General features: G+C 47.2%; 1 protein-coding gene across 2 annotated transcripts in view; it reads left to right on the forward strand.

Annotated features, from left to right (window-relative positions):
- LOC142765448 (protein Skeletor, isoforms B/C-like) overlaps positions 1-20,860 on the forward strand; it is a 71,415-nt gene that overhangs the window by 19,209 nt on the left and 31,346 nt on the right. For both annotated transcript variants that reach the window (XM_075866480.1, XM_075866481.1), the window contains exons 5-7: positions 13,699-13,867; positions 15,355-15,427; positions 18,273-18,538. In XM_075866480.1, the coding sequence (XP_075722595.1) occupies positions 13,699-13,867; positions 15,355-15,427; positions 18,273-18,538 (508 nt within the window). The remainder of the gene's footprint in view (positions 1-13,698; positions 13,868-15,354; positions 15,428-18,272; positions 18,539-20,860) is intronic.

Genomic DNA, 20,860 nt, shown 5'->3' on the forward strand with positions numbered 1-20,860 from the left:
CGTCGGACTTGGAGCTGTGCTGGTTCAATGGCAAAATGGCGTAGAGCGCGTGATTGCCTATGCAAGTCGAACACTATCATCTGCAGAGAAAAACTACTCTGCAACAGAAAAGGAATGCTTAGCCGTTGTTTGGGCTATAACAAAGTTTCGCCCTTATTTATACGGTCGACCATTCAGGGTAGTTAGCGACCACCATTCTTTATGCTGGCTCACCAACCTCAAAGACCCTTCCGGTCGTCTAGCACGCTGGAGCCTTCGGCTGCAAGAATTTGACGTTACAGTCGTTCACAAGTCAGGACGCAAACACACTGATGCTGACTGTCTCTCACATGCACCAATTGGAAGTATGAACGCGGACGTTGAAGAGGACGATACATTCCTTTCCTCTGTGTCAGCAACCGACTTGGCTCAACAACAACGCGACGACATGGAGCTAAGCCCGCTGATTGACTACCTCGAAGGCCGAAAACGCAGCCTTCCTCGAAACTTCGCACGTTCGCTGGCCTCGTTCTGCATCAGGGATCGAGTCCTCTATAAGAAAAATTTTGACCATACCCAGGCTACTTACCTACTGGTTGCGCCGACCTGGCTTCGGGACGATATTTTACATGCTTGTCACGACGAACCATCATCCGGACACCTTGGCTACACGCGCACATTGGAAAGAATTCGCCGCTCATACTACTGGCCCCGCCTCGCGAAGACAGTCAAGCAGTACGTCCGCACATGCCGCGACTGTCAACGCCGTAAGACTCCACCTGTCCGACCAGCAGGACTACTACAGCCTATCGCCACGCCGAAGACACCATTCCATCAAATTGGCATTGACTTGCTCGGCTCATTTCCCACCTCTTCGTCTGGAAACCGGTGGATTGTGGTTGACACCGATTATTTAACGCGTTACAGTGAAACAAAGGCCCTGCCCAAAGCTACCGCAGCCGAAATCGCACAGTTTTTTGTCACAAGCATCGTACTTCGTCACGGAGCACCAGCTGTAATAATTACTGATCGCGGTACAGCTTTCACCGCAGAGATGCTTCAAGAAGTGCTGAGACTAAGTGGTACAGAACATCGGAAAACCACGGGTTATCACCCCCAAACAAATGGACTCACTGAACGGTTGAACAAGACCATTGCAGATATGCTATCTATGTATGTGGCCGTTGATCACAAAAACTGGGATGATATACTCCCTTACGTAACTTTTGCTTACAATACAGCAGTCCAAGAGAGTACAGGTTTCACCCCATTTCGCTTAGTTCATGGCCGAGAGGTCACTACAATGCTCGACGCAATGCTCCTTCCCAACAACTTGAGCATGTTCAACACGGACGCTGCATTGTTCGCTCAACGCGCCGAGGAGGCCCGTCAACTCGCCCGATGCCGTATTCAGGCTCGCCAAACTGCCGACGCACGCCGCTACAACCTTACACACCGAGAGGTTATCTTCAAACCAGGCGATGAGGTTTGGGTGTGGACTCCCATCCGACAGCGTGGTCCCTCTGAGAAGTTGCTTCGGCGCTACTTCGGCCCTTACAAAGTTCTGCGCCGACTCAGTGACGTTACGTATGAAGTTCTCCCTGAAAGCGCCCCAAGACGTTCCCGTCGGTTTCCACAAAGTGATGTGGTGCACGTGTCAAGACTCAAGCCATACTTCTCGCGTCATACATCGAACGTGGACTAACTTACCATGCAATGACTATTTTTTGTCACTTTGGTTTTTTTTCTATTGTCTTGTGTACTTACTCCTTTCTTTATTGAGTACTTCTATGACGCCAGCCCATTTTTTTCCCCTTACGACGGAGTTGTTGGGTTCCATGGTAGCATCTTTTCTTTCTAATTTTTTTTTCTTAACGCTCATTACCAGCATCGAGCCGATGCTTCTCGAGGAGAGGGAGTAATGTCACAGGTAATGGGTATGATCCATCAACTGTGGGTGCATCCTTGGGAAGTGAAGAAAGAAGAGGGCTTTTGCGTCCTGGTCTGAGGGCAAGCAAGACGTCGTTTCGTCGCTGTCTGTAATTACGTTCGTGGCAATATCCACTGACATGTGCCACACCTTGCGTGCAGTGTATTACCGTACATATGAAGGGCGCTAAGTATCAAGCTTAGCAACAATGAAGTCTGAAAAAAAATTATTCTATAAGCTCCGCAATAACAACAGAAGGTCACGTGGTTTTTGGCCACCCTGCCCGTATTTGAACCCGTGTCCTCGAACTTCGCTGCATGGCACCTCACATGCTGACACGCCCGGTCTCTCCCTTTCGAGGTCACTTAGTTTCAGAGGTGAATATTTGGTGGGAGGCCATATTTTAGCCATTTTCGAACAATGAACGGTCATGACAAAGTGGTTCGACCGTGGCCTAGCGCGGGTATATGTATAGCGCCGTTCCTTTTATAGGGACACTAAAAGACGATTTTTTGCGTATTCGTAAACAGCAATTTCCCAGTTTTGAACCTTCGGCGAGGCGACGTTTGGCGAAGTGGCTAGAGACGCCACATTGAGTATAATTATCTCCACAAATACCATGAGGTTGTTGATTTTGATGGCGTCTGCTGAGTCCGACGTAGTTTGCAATCCCTAAATATGCGAAAGTAAGAAAAATACGTATTGAAATTTATGACGTCACGCGCAGAGATTTTGGTGCAAAATTTTAAAAATTTCAATTCAACCTTGATTTTCATCGCTAGTAATGAGCCTATGATAGTGAAACTGAAGACATTAGAGTTCTCAGACTGCAGTTTATTACCGTAAGCCAAGTCATTGTTTCACTTAATTGTTCCTTTAGGTATGAATTTATTTTGGCTAGCGTCTATGAGCGTGAGCACAAAGGGGGAGGAAGGGGTAGAGGTGCCCCCCCCCTTTGTTACCTATAAGTGGGGGCGCAAAATCTGCCCTATACTTTAACTTGAATGAAGAGGGGGAGGGGCGCCCGTGAAAGAGATTATGTACGCCAAAGCTAACGTTAGCAATCGCGTTAACAGAGGCGTAAATATGCCGCACTGGGCTAAATCGTTGGCATGTTTTTCCTTTCCTAGGTAATTATTGAAGAACTTCCACTGCTTTGCTGCTCGTAGTTAAGTGATACGGCTGTGTAATGCAAAGGTGCGAAGGAGAGCAACTTCAGGCAGGCTGGCCAATATTTCGGTAGACGGACCGACCTTTGTGCGATAGCTTTGAAAGGATTAGTCCGTGATGGTAATGCGCTTTTGACGAAAACAGGAACACATCTATAGGAACATCGGCCAGCCTGTATGTGGTCCCCATAGTGTATTGTGTTCATCTGTCTGTTCCCCCTGCACTTTGAAGTGGCATAGTGGCAATGTTTTCTATTATACAAGTGTTGCGAGAGCTATTGTAGGTTATCAGCTGTTTGTTGCGCAAAGGACAGAAAACAGCACTAGAATTTAGACGAACTAAAAGGAAGACGGACGACGAGGGACACTTACGCTAAATCAATCTTTTCTTTTGTAATGTGGACACATTCATACCATGGCAGTCAAAACAGACGTGACTACCAGCAATGCGCTGTTATCCCTCTGATGCCAATACCACCTCGTGTCTCAAACTCGTGTGAATAATCGGAATGATAAAAAATTACGCCATCTCCCTCTAAAGGGAACCATGTGTAGAGATGCGGTGCAGCGGGTGGTGAACGCTAGCGCTCAATCGCGGCGCCGCACAAGAGACAAACCTGGGGAAGCACAAAGCACGCAGTGATGGACCGGTGTTCCCCACTGGAGGACGCCAATCGCTGCTAACGGCAATGAGAGATGGAACACCTCTGATAGCACACGGAGAGCCGCAGTCGCTTTTAGTTGGGCGCACGCTGCAAATTTCGATTGTTCAGCAACGTACAGGAGAAATCTCCCACCGGCACTACCTTGGAGGTCAACATTCAGTGCTCATATAAACGGGGTAGCCGGTAAACCGTTGTGTAACTCGAGCAGTCGGTTCTTTTTTTTTTCAATCAAGAAACTCGCTAGTACACGCTGCCTATACTACAGCGTAGCGAGGCGAGAGAGGAGGGAGCGTATGAGATGAGCGAGAGCGAGAGAGACGCGCATGTGCTGTAAGGGTGGTCACGCCGCACACCAGATCCAGCTCGACTATGACACGCTTCGCATCCAAAAGTCGATTTCGTGTTGAGAGGGATGGATTCCACACGCAAATGTTTATTGTATTCTATTTCTTTGTACTCGTCTAAATTTCAGCGCACTTCAGCATTTTCTGTTGATTGTTAAGTTAAACGCATGGCAGCTATTTCATTTCTCTGCAAGACGTGCTAAAAAGCAGAGGCACGCCTGAACACCAACCTTTTTCTGGACCAGCAACACTTCAAAGTGCTCGTTTTTTTCCTCGTGAAATGGCCCAATTGAATATATTTACTTAGGAAGCTGTCTCACACCTATACACTAAACGTTTCTCGGCACACCTGCAGTACTAACCCTCAGAATGTTGTTATGCGTGTCTGTGCTTGTCTATTAAAATTACCGTAGCTACCATCCTCCAGTAGTTATCATGTACAATGTAGTTCTGATTTGATTATGTGGCATTGTGCCTGTTTTTTGTGAACCAGCGTTTTTGTTTTTGAAGGCGTATGCTTAGCTGTCATGCATTTTTACTCATTTTTGTGGCAATTTTGGAAATTAAGCATAATACTTCTGCTGACAACCTTAATGAGTGTAGCAATATTCATAAGTATTATGAACTAAAAAATTGGAAGATCACACGTGCAGTGGGAATCTATGATATGCAAAACACGAATGAGCAAGGTTGATATGTCACTTTAAAATCACCACTGCGTTACAAAGTGGAGGTAAATTATGCCATACACGACTCCCGTGCCTTGATTATCATGTTTGGACGTTTTGTTTATATTCGCCATCCATTCATGTCACGTGATGCCAAATTTAGTATATGTGGAGCTAGCGAAGTGTTCGCGAGAACGCTATGAGCATGGTATGTTCTCATATTCTTTCATGACATGCGTGTCATGGTTATCATGTTTGCACCAGTCATATACCTTCGTCATCCATTGAGGTCACGTAACATCCAATTCGGTATATCTGGAGCTAGCGAAACGGCCTCGAGTGCATTATGAAGGGCTCAATATACTCTAACGTAACGGTGACAGGGACGCTACGTTAGCAAAACGCAAGCACTCTATAGTCTGATGCCAAGCGTGACAGGCGCGACCAGCGTCCGAGGGCGCGGCCCGATGGCAACCGGCTCCAAATGCGACATGCTGCATTTGGCGCCAATGCGTTACCTACACAGCACTGCGTCTGCCTCTTTTTGAGATGGAGGGACGCCGCACGCTCTGAAACGCGCATGCGTCAAAGCAACGCAGCTCGTGCCTGCGCATATATGGCAGGACCGGAGCCTGGCGTGGCAACGCCAGCGTGACGCGAAGAAAGTAACGCCGGCGCGCACGTACGCCGGGTCACGTCGAAGTATATTGGCGCCGTGACTGTGGCATGTAATCATGTTTTCACATGACACGCATTTCCGAATATCATATTTGCTCCACTCACATACCTTCGTCATCAATTATCGTCACGTAACACCAAATTTGGCATATGTGAAGCTAGCTAAACGGCCGCGAGTGCATCGTGAGTGTGGCATGTAGTCGTGTTGTTACATGATACGTATGTCGTGATTATCATGTTTGGATGTGTCATTTACCTATGTCGTCCGTTCGCGTCACGCAATACCAAATTTGGTATCAGTGAAGCTAGCGAAACGACCACGAGCGCATCGTAAGCGTGGCCTGTAGTCATGTTGTTAGATGACACACGTGTCATGATTTTCATGTTAGGGTCTGTCGTTTGTGTTCGCCATGCAATCATGTCATGCAATACCAGTTTTGTAACATGTCATGTGAATAAAACCACGGCAAGAGCAGCAACGCCATGAAATCTCTATCATGACATTCATGACATACGTGTCATGATTTTCATGTTATTACTAGTCAAATATGCTCGTCATATAGTAATGTTACGCTATACCAGGTTTGGTATCGATACATTATCCCAACGGCGAGGAGAGCTAAAGTCGTAGGCGGCTAGATAGATAGATAGATAGATAGATAGATAGATAGATAGATAGATAGATAGATAGATAGATAGATAGATAGATAGATAGATAGATAGATAGACAGATAGACAGATAGACAGACAGACAGACAGACAGACAGATAGATAGTTAGATAGATAGATAGATAGATAGATAGATAGATAGATAGATAGATAGATAGATAGATAGATAGATAGATAGATAGACAGATAGACAGACAGACAGACAGACAGACAGACAGATAGATAGTTAGATAGATAGATAGATAGATAGATAGATAGATAGATAGATAGATAGATAGATAGATAGATAGATAGATAGATAGATAGATACGCTCAAAGTCGCCGAAGTTCGTTAAGTAATCCTTCGCATTTAATAAGTAACCCGGGGGAAAAAGGTGCGCATGGATTGAAGGTTGGACAAGAGGAGCGGCAGCCCCCCTTGTCACGTAAGAGGGGTGAGCACATTGTTTGCCTCATACATTGACTACAATTATATGGAGTGAAGCGCTCCAGCAAACCTTCTCTTTCCCGCACTCCTGAAGAGAACTCTGCACACGCTTAAGCCAGTGATGTTGTGACGCTTGCAAAACAAGCTGAGATGGTACGCGTTAAAATTATTGTTTATAGAGAGAGGGGTAAACTTTATTGATTTCCGGCCAATTTCTGGGTGGTGCTGCCGCCTAGGAGTGAACGCAGAGACCATGTCTCCAGACAGCTTCCTTGGCCTGCTGGATCGCCCAGTGTTGCTTGTACAGGCCTGAACTGAGCAGCGCAGTCCGCCAACGCGCCCGAAGGTCTTCATTGGAGGCCGCCACACCAGAATTTCTTATTAATGCTGGGAATTCACATAGAATACGGTCGAGAAGGCTCTGGTGGTACAGTACTGGCAGAGATTGGATCTATAGACGTCGGGATATATGTGATGAATGATTACGGGGTTCGTGTATGTGTGTGCTTGTCCGTTCAATGGCTGCCGCCATTGACGGACTGGGTCTAATTTAGCTTGGGTATAAGTGGGGGGGGTACCTTTGCAGTCGATAGTGTTGAGTTATGTCACAAAGTATAGTGAGCTGATCTTCCCATTCCCACACCGGCACAGAAAAGTCCGTTTGGGTGGCCACCTCGTCTAACGCGACTCGGAACGTGAGACCCCGAGCCACGTTGTGCGCCACTTGATTCGGGCTGTCCTCCGGGTTACCTAGTGGTGTGTTGGCAGGGAACCAAGAGATCTGCACGTATTGGTCCGCCTCGTGAATCTTGCCTGTATTGCAGGGGTCATGACACCCAACTTTTGGTCATAATCTGTGCTGTGTGGGTTGGTCCTTAGACGTTCACACACAAGCTGGCGAAATTTCAGTGAATTCGGTCGGGTCGGTAATTTCTAATCGAATATTTTATGAACGAGCGAGTGGCCTAGTGCACGGGCAACACTGGCACGCTCGCTAGCCATGACGTAACGAACCAATTGCGTCGTGAGCTTCTGCATGGTGTGCAGTACGGAGGGCGATCGTGTTTCGTGGTCAGCTGCGCTTGCAATTGAGTTGTTTAAGCGTTATTCAACGTACCACCGGAACTAAATCACTTTCAGCGGTTGAAGCAATGCTACCGCGTCGCCCATGCTTCGCTGCGAGCGTACAGAGCAGGGAGAGTACTGTGTCATTCTTCAAGTTTTCTAAAGAGCCCGCCAAACGCAAGCCTTGAGAGATAAACGTGCGCATAAAAGACCGGTTCACAGGCAACACATCTGTTTTGTGCTCAGCGCACTTCATGGCAGACAGCTACAATGATGACTAGCGTCTTCTCGGCGAGTTCAGTATACCAGTGAAAAAGCCGAGTCTGTGCTCGTACGCTGTCCCGACCGTGTGATCGCGAATGCAGCATCTCCAAATCGTTAACTTCGCTTGTCAACCTTGCACGCTCGAAATAAAGCTACTTACCATTGCGAAAGGCCGTGTGCAACGTTTGTCGCAACACCGAGGTCGTTGGTATCTGGGTTCGCCTCGTCTTCGACGTTTTCTTCGTCGCTCGAGCTGGTGGCCATGGGGTCGAAACCAAAACGCGCAGCGTACACGACGTCGACGCCGCTTCTGTTGGTCGATGAATCATTGCCCGAATTGGGAGCTGATGATGGTGCTGAACAACATGGCGATGGTACCGGTACCACTTCGCAACACTAGCAACACGTGTGGACCAGGCGGCAAGCATCACTCGCAACACACTGAACACACTGACTACGGGCCGAAGGTGCCGTTTGGTAGCGGACGATGGCGCTGCTCCCATCGGTTTGTGACGTCACGCATGCTATGGCAAAATGGCAGTCACCGGCTGTGGGCAGAGCTTACGGCCGAAGACCTCTACGGCTCATTTTTTACTGAAATCATCTTTCATAGTCTAGTTTTTACACGTGCACAATCGTATGCAACACACTACTTTCGTTTTTCGCCAAAAACCGCAAACTGTTGGGTGACCATGTCATGACCCCTTACAGGATCCGCAAAGCCTCGGGGGAGATTCTGCCGCTGGTGTAGTTTCTAGTGGCCGTCTGCGAGTCGCTGATTACATATGAGGCGTTCTTGTGGGCTATGGCCACCGCGATGGCCAATTCTTCCGCCGTTTCTACGTTCGATGTCATGATTAACGCGCTGCTTTTGCATTGTTGTGTGTGGTCTGCGACAGCATCCATGAAGCGGTGAAGTTTCTGGTAGCGTGCTGCATTTCCAAAGACCGCGTCATGATTGAGCCCCTCCCCCCCCCCCCCCCAAAAAAAAAACCTTGACATGGCTCTGGCTCCACTGACACGCCTGCCCTTTTTGTGTTCAGGGTGCATGTTTCTTGGTAGGAGTGGTGCTGTTTTGCTATGCGCGGTACTATTTCTTGGTATGTGTGGATGGCAGTGATGGTTCCATTGAACAAAGACCACAGGAGGATATTGACACAGTGGAACGGTATTTACAAGGAACAGGGCTATCCTGCTAGGCGGAAAGGTCTGAGCTACTGCTGTATCACCCTACACTCACAGGTCGACCACCCAAGCAACATCCCCAAGCGCGGACACACACCGATATAAAACTCACTACAAGCGATGGCCACGTCATACCACCCGTGGATTAAAATCCGAGAGCCAGGTCTCATCATAGAAAGTAAAGGTACCAGCGGAGAGACAGTTCACAACATTGACGCCAGAGTGTCGAACACGATGCGCCTCATTCGGCGCATTACCAATAAACACAAAGGCATGAAATAGATTAGCATCACCCGTCTGATCCAATCATTCGTACTAAGTCAAATCACCTATATGACCGCGTACCACCGATGTTCATAGCAGAAAAGTCAAAACTCAATAGCCTAATCAGGATAATTTACAAACAAGCCCTATGTTGTCTCGAAGCACCAGCACCAAAGTCTTTCTTCAACTGGGTTTACACAATACGCTTGACGAGCTTATCAAGGTGCAAGAAATCTCCCAATTTGAGCGAGTAGCCAAGACTAAGTCAGGCCGCCAGATTCTACATAAACTCGGAATTCCTTACCATATCGAAATTATTGTTTATATTGTGGGCATTTGTTACTTGCATCGTCCTCATCCCTGCATGATCACAATCACCATCATCCGCTTGTCTCTTTGTCCTCATTGCCACTCTGGGTCATCATCATCGTCATCGTCTGTGTACTGGCTCTGCCCGTTCGTTTTGCGAGGTCTTTCCTCAATTAAACGCTGTCGCAACCAAGACTACCAAGACTTCATACGTGGTGGAGGTGGATTTTCGGTCCTCTTACCTCCCGCAGCCTGCTCAACCCGCTGGAGCTTCGTTCAGGCCGCCGATCGCGCCCACTGTCAGGCAGCATGTCCCAGACCGAGCCTACCGGCGCTCATGTCATCAACCATGCACCGACGCAAGCTGCCCCTCCTATTTACATACACGGACATCAGCGGGAACCCCCGCTCTTCGCTGGTCGTCGTGGAGAAGACGTAGAAGACTGGCTCGACGACTACGACCGCGTAAGTGTCGCTAATCGGTGGGACGAGGCCGCCAAACTGCGTTACGTCCCATTTTATCTGACCGGAGTCGCAAAGACATGGTATTTTAACCACGTCATTGACTTACCCGACTGGGCTACCTTCCAGCAGCAGCTGCGACACGGTGGACAACGCGTCGTTCACCTCGCTGACACGAACTACATGCTTGACGACGACAATCAGAAGCCACTTCGTCTGGTCGCTGCGAAAGACATCGAACTGCCACCACTACAAGAGCAAATTGTCAGCATTACGTCCAACGACATCTATCACGGGGATGTATTGGTCTCACCGTCACCACTTTGCGTTCGCAAAGGTGTAGTTCTTCCGTCCAGTGTCGTTCGTTTTTGCAATGGCTCGGCACTTGTCACCGCTGTCAACTCTACACCGGAGAAGATCTTACTGCCACAGGGCACTACTGTGGCCCATGTTGCTGACTTCGAGCCTGTATTTGTCACGCCACTTCAGGCCATCGCATCCAAAGAACCTTGCCTCGGTGAGCATGTTTTTTCCTCCGCCTCTACCACCGCTATCAGCAGCGAATTGACATATTCACAGAGGCAGCAGCTGCTCGCATTGTTACAGAAACATGCAAATTCTTTCGCCATTTGCTCGTCTAAGCTGGGCCGCACTAATACTACATCACATCGAATTCAAACTGTTTGGACATCTATCGTACACCGCCGACCCTACCGCGTGTCTCTAACTGAAAGAAAAATTATAGAAGAAAACGTTGCGAACATGCTTAAACTGGAAGTCATCCGTCCTTCATCTAGCCCTTGGTCGTCTCCTATTGTTTTGGTCCGCAAAAAGAATGGCTCTGTGCGTTTTTGCGTGGACTACCGGGCGCTCAATAAGATCACACGCAAGGACGTGTACCCTATGCCACGCATTGACGACGCCCTTGATTCCCTACAAGGCGTGGAATTCTTTTCAAGCATCGACTTGCGTTCTGGGTACTGGCAGATTTCCATGCATGAAGACGATAAGCATAAAACGGCGTTTGCAAACCCCGACGGGCTATATGAATTCAACGTGATGCCTTTCGGGCTCTGCAACGCACCCGCGACTTTTGAGCGCATGATAGATACCGTGCTGCGCGGTCTGAAATGGAAAAGTTGCCTGTGCTACCTGGACGACATTATTATCTTTTCGTCAACGTTTCCTGAGCACCTAGAACGACTGGATCAAGTTCTGACGTGCCTTGCTGGCGCCGGGCTTCAAATAAACACTAAGAAATGCTCTTTCGCTAGCAAATCTATCAAGGTCTTAGACATGTCGTTAGCAAATATGGCATCCGGCCCGACCCTGACAAGATTGCTGCAGTCCTTCACTTTCCGCGTCCCGAAAAACCAAAGGAGCTTCGCAGTTTCCTTGGCCTCGCCTCCTATTTTCGCCGGTTTATCCAGAACTTCGCTTCTAATGCTGCTCCATTACACCAACTACTCACTTCGAACGTCCCCTTTCTGTGGTCTCAAGAATGTCAAATGGCATTCGAGCTGTTGAAGCGGTCACTCACGTCTGAACCTCTGCTCTGCCACTTTGACGAAGCCGCACCGACTATCCTTCATACCGACGCTAGCGGCCTTGGTATAGGAGCCGTTCTTCTACAACGCGACAAGTCTTCCCTAGAGAAAGTTGTTGCATATGCCAGTCGCGTACTCACCCCTGCTGAAAAGAACTACACTATAACTGAGCAAGAGTGTTTGGCTGTGGTTTGGTCGGTCCAGAAGTTCCGTCCCTATCTCCACGGCCGTCACTTCACAATCGTTACTGACCACCATGCCTTATGCTGGCTTTCTACACTGAAAAACTTGTCCAGACGCTTGGGTCAGTGGATACTACGCTTGCAGGAGTACGACTTTGACATAACTTACAAGTCAGGCAGAAAACATCGAGACGCCGATGCTTTATCTCGTTGCCCGCTTCCAACTACCCATATCAGCGTTGGTGAGAACTCAACCGCCACATCTACCAAAGTTCATACGCTCGCATCAATAACGCAACCCTTTTCGGACGACCAGGCAACATTTATCTCCCACCAGCGGTCCGATTCATACTGCAGACGCATGATGGACCACCTTTCGGGAGTTTCTCATCCACCAAACGCGCGACTCCGTCGTCAACTCCTGCACTTTAAGCTGGACAATGGGGTTCTCTACCACCACGTCTACCACCCTGACGGTCAGCGCTGGGTTCCCGTACTGCCACGCTCTCTTCGACTTCAGGTGCTCGAAGCCTTCCACGACGACTTGACTGCTGGTCATCTTGGTTTTAAAAAAACTGTTGACCGCATTCGATGTCGTTATTACTGGCCTGGCCTTTCTTCTAGTGTAGCGCGGTACGTCGGTTCCTGCTACCCACGCCAGCGTCGTAAACTCCCCACGTCTGCACCTGCTGGACCTCTACAGCCACTTCCGTGCCCGTCAATGCCTTTCGAGGTTGTAGGTGTTGACCTTTACGGGCCTCTCCCCGTCACATCTGCTGGCAAACGATGGATAGTTACCGCCGTGGACCACCTGACACGATACGCTGAGACTTCCTCTGTTATTACATGCTCAGCTGTGGAAGTTGCAGATTTTATTCTTCACGCCATAATCCTGCGTCATGGGACTCCTCGTGTACTGCTTAGTGATTGCGGCAAAGTGTTCCTGTCACAAATGGTAAATAAAGAACTCCGCGCTTCTGGAACTACTCACAAGACAGCTTCAAGCTACCACCCTCAGACAAATGGTCTCACAGAAAGATTTCACCGAACCCTTGCAGGCATGATAGCCGTTTACGTCCAACCCGCCCACAAAAACTGGGATACTCTTTTACCATTCCTGACATTCGCTTACAACACCGCCGTTCAGCGAACAACTTGCTACTCACCGTTTTATCTCGTGTACGGACGCACCCCGACTACTTTTCTCGACGTCTCCTTCTTTAGCAGCCATGGGAATTCATGTCAGTCTTCTAGCGAAGAATACATTTCCCGCCTGGCTCAGTCTCGCCATCAGGCTCGCATCAATACTGAAGCGAGACAGCACGAGCGGAAGATCACCTATGACGAATCCCACCGCGTTGTCTCTTTTCAACCTGGTGACGAGGTGCTGCTTTTGACACCTATTCGCACTCCTGGTCTCTGTGACAAATTCCAACCACGCTTCATCGGGCCATACATTGTTTTAGAACAGACTTCGCCGGTTAATTATCGTGTGACACCACTCGTCGCCCCAACAGACCGCCGCCACCGCAGCACAGAGATTGTCCACGTTTGTCGCATGAAACCTTTCACGCGACGTTCCCTGTCACTTTGACTTACGGCGGCCAGGGTGTCCGCTTCCAAGTGGGGGGAATTACTGTGGGCACTTGTTACTTGCATCGTCCTCATCCCTGCATGATCACAATCACCATCATCCGCTTGTCTCTTTGTCCTCATTGCCACTCTGGGTCATCATCATCGTCATCGTCTGTGTACTGGCTCTGCCCGTTCGTTTTGCGAAGTATTTCCTCAATTAAATGCTGTCACAACCAAGACTACCAAGACTTCATAATATCTATTTTATTTTATACATTTCTTCTATTTCGGTATCTTGTTTGTCGCTGTGATGCAGGTTGACTTCGGCCACGTGGTGTTGCCTCCCAACTTCATGCTGCCGAAAGAACAGAGCCTGGGCAAGCTGTCGCCTATGTTAGGAAAGACCAGCGCTGACGACGTTACGCTCAAGGACAGCGCGACGATGTTGCTCAAGCAGTTCCAGTACGACGCTGGCTGCGCAGGCTGTGAGTACAGTATACCACAGTGCTGCCCTAGAGTGCCGTCTTACGTTACGCGCGCCCCACCCCATCTCGCATTTCACTCGACCTTCGTGAGAGTAGTACGGGATGGGATCAATACAGTCATGCCAGGACCAGGCCACTAGCGAGCATTCTGTGCAGGGCTTCCAGATGCCACCTAAATAACAAGTCAGTAATTATCACAAGATAAGGCCGAATGAAGTAGAAAATTCTACAATTTTAATTGTTTAAAGCATATTTTGATAGCAAAAACTGTCACTCAAATACAAAGTTTGGAAAAAAAGAATCGCCTGTTTTGTGCAGTGAAAGCAGGAACATCTATGAAGGTAAGCGCATAACCAATGTCTACTTGTATTATGCGCGTCCAACTGCGGCTGCTTTTTACTATTACGCAACAGTATGACGTAAGTTTTGCCGCAACTTTGAAGCAACGAATGTGATAGGAATAAACTAGAAAAATCGCGCAAAAAAGAACAAGCACCTTGGTACTTGCGCGGTCATTGTCCGCCTCGGTGTATCAGTGGCTATAGGGTGCTCTGGTGCTCATCCGAAGGTAGCGGGTTTGATCCCGGTCGCGGTGGTGGTGATGGTAAACATTTATTAAAAACGGAGAGGTGGCTAGGGAAACCATGCTCTGGTGTATTAGCTTCCACAGTACTAGGTGGAGTCACTAGTCAGGGATCCCCTTGGTCATGACCGCTGTCTTGGCACTCTGGACCGTGACTTGTTGGGCCGGAAGTTCCTGGCAATCGAGCAGAGCCCCCTCCCAGTCCTGACTGGTTGGATTGGGCTACAGGGGTGAAGAAATATCGAGCAGGCACGTCCGTATATTATGTGGTAGGTATCAGCCACCTCCGCACAGTACTGCTGGAGGCCGGAAAAGAAAGAATCCGTGGCGGTCGCTTTTCGATGGAGGCCATCTAGCAGAGGCCCTTGTAGTGTGCGATCTCAATGCACGTTACAAAGCACCAGATGCCAAATTTTTCGAATTCATTCACTACAGCGTCTCTAATATATCACTTTTATATATCATATCACTATTATAAATAAAGAAGGTACCGGTTTCTTCATGCGATGACTTGATTGATTGATATGTGGGGTTTAACGTCCCAAAACCACTATATGATTATGAGAGACGCCGTAGTGGAGGGCTCCGGAAATTTAGACCACCTGGGGTTCTTTAACGTGCACCCAAATCTGAGTACACGGGCCTACAACATTTCCGCCTCCATCGAAAATGCAGCCGCCGCAGCCGGGATTCGAACCCGCGCCCTGTGGGTCAGCAGCCGAGTACCTTAGCCACTAGACCACCGCGGCGGGGCGGTTTCTTCATGCGTGTAATGTTTACAGAACCGGGTGCACGACTTCATTGACCAAAATGTACAATGTTTGAGTTGTCAGAGCGTTTTGACGCGTTCATATTTTCTCGCAATGTAATTGGTTTTACTTCGTTGTTGTTTCTTTTCCTGCAGCCGCCTTCTTCATGGCAGCGCCGAATAAGTACGCAGAAGTGGCTCAGATGACCAAACTGCTCTACAATGGAAAGTACGAGGAGCTTTTTTTTTTCTGAATCACGAGAGTTAGGGATGATGGAGCATGAATACGCAGGTCCATCTCTCATTGGTAGCAGTGGTGACCTGCCGTAAATGAATGAAAAATATGTGGCGGAAAAAAATCATATCTGACGAAGCGAGTTAGCAACCAAAAACGACTGCCCTGTTTATGCGCCAGAGATCCACTGAAAGATTCTTGTTAAATTAGTGTCGTACTACAAATCTCATCTCTTCCACAAGTGCTTTATTATTTTACTTTGGGGCCCCACATTTACCCAATGGGTAGTTTTCAAGTTTTTTTAGGAAGTGCACGCTTTGTAGTGTGCGACAATAACATTTTACCAGAATACACCAGCGGTACCAAACTGTGTGTCACCGGGAGCCATTTTTCGATAGTTTTCTTCGTAAGGCACATCTTTTTCAGGCCTACTTCCCATTGAGATACGGCAGGACGCCGTTCGTGCCATCGAGAGATAGTATACCACGTACGGGTATGCTCAGAGCCTGCGAATGTCTTGGCTTGAATGTCATCGAGCGTGTTTTGTGTTTGACTTTAGATCATTCTTTTTTTTAGTGGCACTCTAAACGTAAAGTCACGAGGTCCAACTTGTAGATAAAAATGATTACAATATTTAAGCAGAGCCGATCTGGTTCATAAGGATGCATTGCGGAGTAGCGCAGAAGACGCCGACGACACTTGCTAGAAAGACGAAACGTTCGTAGCGTCTCTCTAGCCTGCGTATGTGTATTTGTTTCACTATTTCACAATGCGATCGTAGCAACCCGAAGAAATAAGGAAACTATTGCATGTATCATAGGCTTTTGGCGCAGAACTTCCAGAACACATTACATCAATAAATATAGCACATTGACGACGCCGCTACTCGATTCTATACATACTCTGATGCAATGAAAGATATATGTGACACCAATGGCATATACTCATAATGTTTGGTGCTTCGGCAACCCATGAGTACGTCCGCCATTTTTCTTTCTGGGCGAAACCGTGGCATCATCTGCTACCGTTTCCAAAGGAGATCCCATGGAGGGGCTGAGCTGCACTCGTTTGCGGAGCTTTCAGATTAAGGAAACGTGCCATTTTTTCCCCGTAATCTAGCACTGCATGCTCAGTGAAGCTCACTGTGCTTTTAGACATTGACGAGAACCAAACTTCGGAGTTCTGCGTGCGTTTACAAACTTGCCCGTTGTCCGCCTCAGTAGGTCAGTGGCTAGAGTGCGTGGCTGCTGACCCAAAAGTTCTGACCTGAAAGTGCTGACCCGATCCCGGCCACGGCGGTCGCATATCGATAGAGGCGAAACGGTGGAGGCTAGTGAACTGTGCGCTGTCAGTTTACGTTAAAGAACACCGAATGGTCGGAATTTCCGGAGCCCTCCTCGGCGTATCTCATGACCGTATAGTGGTTTTGAGACGTGCAGGCGAATCTTGCGTAGAGATCCGTTAGGAACTTTTGCGCAAATCGAGCCTCCTGTGGTAGCACTCATTTTCTGCTGCTGTGTTCGTCAGCCTCCGTTGCACTGCTTGCAAGTTCGTGTACGTAAATTCTAGTTTTCGTTGAGCTGAAACGTCCGCAAGCTAAAGTTGATCAATCTTGCTCTCTCAGTGAGGTTGAAGAGCAGTTTAGCGCGTGCCGATTATCATTTCCGCACTAAAGTGCAAAGCCAATATTTTGTGACAGAACGAGCTGGTGTCAGTAGTTTATTTTCCTTCGTTCGGGCAACTGATATGTTTGATTGATATTGGGGATACTAAGGCCGCTCGACGGTGACACCTTGTTCCCGGCATTATCAGGAATTGGGTGCACAACACCTCATTGGGTGAACAACACAAGTAGAAATCGGAAGTCATCGCAGAACGAAGAATAAATGGACAGCAGCTAGCACCTGAAAGGATGCGATATGAGGCTGATGTTGTGGCGCCCAACAAAACATTGCGGGTCGACATTACGTGTTTGTCGATAGATGGTCCTGCACATTTTGAATATGCCCTACTTGTACTGAAAACGTTTGCGGGTTTACTCAAGGCTGCTATGCTGACTAAGACCATGAAGGGTATGTATTTCGAAGCTTTTTTTTCTTTCCTGCGTTCCATTTTTTGGGATGCTGAGAGCCGGGGTCAGGAAAAGTCTCTACGCGAGCTTGGTTCGAACCACGGCCCCGTACAAAATGGCGGGAACAAGCAATGTACACCGTAATCAAACAATATATAGAGTGAGAAGGTGTTTGTGAAGTACCAGTTTTTTAGATTATCAATGGTAACACCACAGGGTGAATTCGAAACGCACTGAGAGGGATACAATGTTCTTCTAGTGCGTCTGTCGTATGGTGCATTTTTCACTGTGCGGCTTCTGGCATTGGTAAGGAGAACTAAAGATCAAGCCACGGAAGGTAAAGAGATCGGGTTTGTAGTGACTACAGTTAAAGCATAATAAAATTAAAGAGAATGAAATGACAACTTGCCACCTGGCAGGGATCAAACCAGCAGCCTTAGAATAACAGGTCCGATTTTCTACTAATTAGCATACGGTGGCCACCGTCCTCTCCTGCATTTTGATAGGGCATATCTGTGCGTTGTCTTTTACTTTTTGTCGACATTATGTCAAACACAGTTGTGTCTAGACCATATCGCGGTTCAGGCACGCTAAGCCCTACAACTATTTGAGGATGTGTCTAACATGTTTTTAAAAAAAAACGGGCGCTCAAGTTCGAAGTGCCTATATGGCGTTGCTGTGCTCGGAGATGCTCGCGGAAACGTCCGCTTTCACCGGGGTTTACCGATTAGCAATCGACGCACTGTATTATTCCATACGCGCATGCAGTACAGACAAGCTTCCCAGGATCGCCAAGACAGACGTAACGCTATCGCTGCCCACCGGTAAAAACTGGAACGACTTCACGTGGTTCTCGGTCTACTGCGTCGACACCAGGGCGAGTCACGCCGACTTGGACATCGACGGGAGGAAAGCCATAGCGGTGCCGGTCCACGAGTCGGCTATTCCACGTCCAGGTCCAGGTCCAGTTCCGGGTCCAGCTCCAAGTCCACAAAATCCGGACGACAAAAAGACCGGAGACAAGGACGACGCAGGTAAGACGCTCTTTTATCGAGACCTTACATTGCTTCGGGGTCTTCTCGTGGCCACTGTTGCCTTGCCCGGGCCCATTCCCTCGTTCTACGTACCCGCAGTCTTCAGCTTGCCACCATCGCTTCACAGCCATTTGTGGCGGCGGTACATGTTTTCTTTCTTCATCTTTAGTCAACCGGTTGTGAGAGGGATGTTTGCTCAGTTTTTGTGACGCAAACCTGTTGTGGGTGATGATTTTCGTACAGGCCTCACATGCATCGTACGACTGGCTTAAACAGCTTCGCTGCTCCAAATTGCCATTGTTTTGTGAATATGGCCTCAGTATATACGTACCTGCCTCATGGCCTTTCGAAAGTCAGTGGTTACAAATCGAATCGCCGATCTTCAATTCAAACCAGTTCAGTTTATTCAACGTCTGGGAGATGTTTGTTGCACGGACAGAAAACCTGAGAAGGCTTGACTAGATCCATGCACCAGACTATGGCATACAGTGGTGGGGATTACAAGAACAATAAAAATAAATTGCAACTTATGAAGAGAGAAAGAAAGAACAAAGAAAAGAGCACGAAAAAGTACGTTCACACATCAATAAAGTAAAACCATACAGAAACATAATTGTAAAAACTTTTCTGGATTGCGATTCGTAGTAGTTGACTTATACACATCTGGACAGCAAGAACTTTTCTAGATTGCAATTTTTATTATTAAAATATTTATTTTTTACATATCAGAACTATTGAAAATTCACTAAATTTCAAATAAAGACAACAAGCTTATATAATACTTTGAACTAGAAAACAATTATAGTTTCACATACATATCTCGTAACTGAATCAGAGTCATTGAAGCTACGTCGCTACCATCTTTGGCAAGTTTGTTTAGTAGTGTAGGTAATGTGTACCCGAGCATTTGCTTTCCATAATTCATGTGGCACTTTTGAACTTTCCATATCTCATGATGGCATGTGTGATATGCAGGGTCATTTTTTGTCAATTTCTCCTATGTCTATAGAAGGGGAAATTTTTTTTCCAACTTGGCTTGCCGGAGTAATCTGAAAATGTGTATGTTTCGTACGCCTACAATTTCAAGCTTTTCGAACATGTCCTGTGTGTGACTTAGGTAAGGATTGGTAAAAACTATGCGTATTGCATGTTTTTGTAGTAAAAGAAGTTTTTTATATTTTCTTGTGTTATTGTCCTACAGACCAGTGCACCATAAGTCAAAGTGGAGGAAAATGTAGCATTGTATGTTATATTCTTAATTGCAAGAGTGAAGGTAAAGCAATGTCGACGCATCAGGCCAATTATCTTTGACAGCTTTTTGAGCAATTAATTGATGCAATCATCCTAGGACACGTTACTCGAGAAAAATACGCCTAGTGTTTTGAATGTATTCACAACTTCCATTTCAAAAATATTGAGCACTAATCGGGGGATCACACAGGAATTATTCCGCAAGTGAAACAACATGGCCTTATTTTACTGATGTTTAGTTTCAGATCGTTGCTAGTAGCCCACGAGTGAATAAAATGAAGTGCTTCATTTGCCCGGTGAGAAAGACGTGCAACATCCGAGCCAGTGAAAAAGAGGCCAGCATCATCAGCGTATAGTACATCTTTTGCCGTACGATCATGTGAACAAGATCATTAATATAAAAAACCAAGAGAAAAGGACCGAGAATGCCCCCTCGTGGTACACCTGCATTAACTGGTTTATTTGAATATTAGTGGCCATCAACCATGACAAACTGCGTAAGATTTTGCGGATAAGATGTGATAAGCAAAAAAGCTTTTTCCTCGAATGCCACAATGCTTCAATTTTTTAATTATTATGTTGTAGCTAATGAGGTCGAACGCTTTCGCGAACTCCAAAAGGATACTGAGAACCAAGTTTTGACTTTCGAACACTTAAATAATTATTTCGTTTTGCGTGGGCAATGCGAGCTCAGTGGATTTATCTTTTCAAAAACCGTATTGCGAATTTTGTAGGTCTTTTGGATACCACTTGGTAGAACAAAATGTCTGGTTGTTTTTTCAAGGCTACCACCGTTTAGCATGTGTTCTATGTACGCTACCAACCTGGTAAACTCAAGAAAGTGAGGCCACGTGAGAAGGGAGCAATTGCAGAAGCGTTCGCGCTGTTCCTTTTTTCCATTGAGGCAGCTTCTTTCACTTCAGAAAAATCATTAGGGCATTTATTCTAGCTTAGTATCCAAGTTTTGAATTATTTCCGGCAGGTAGTATTTTATGTCATCTACATACGTCCTAAATATTCAGTAGATAATCGAGAGAAAGTCCATAACTATTTAGTTTAAATATAGTAAAT

Source organism: Rhipicephalus microplus, chromosome 6 (genome assembly GCF_043290135.1).
Source record: "Rhipicephalus microplus isolate Deutch F79 chromosome 6, USDA_Rmic, whole genome shotgun sequence".
Lineage (NCBI taxonomy): Eukaryota > Metazoa > Arthropoda > Arachnida > Ixodida > Ixodidae > Rhipicephalus > Rhipicephalus microplus.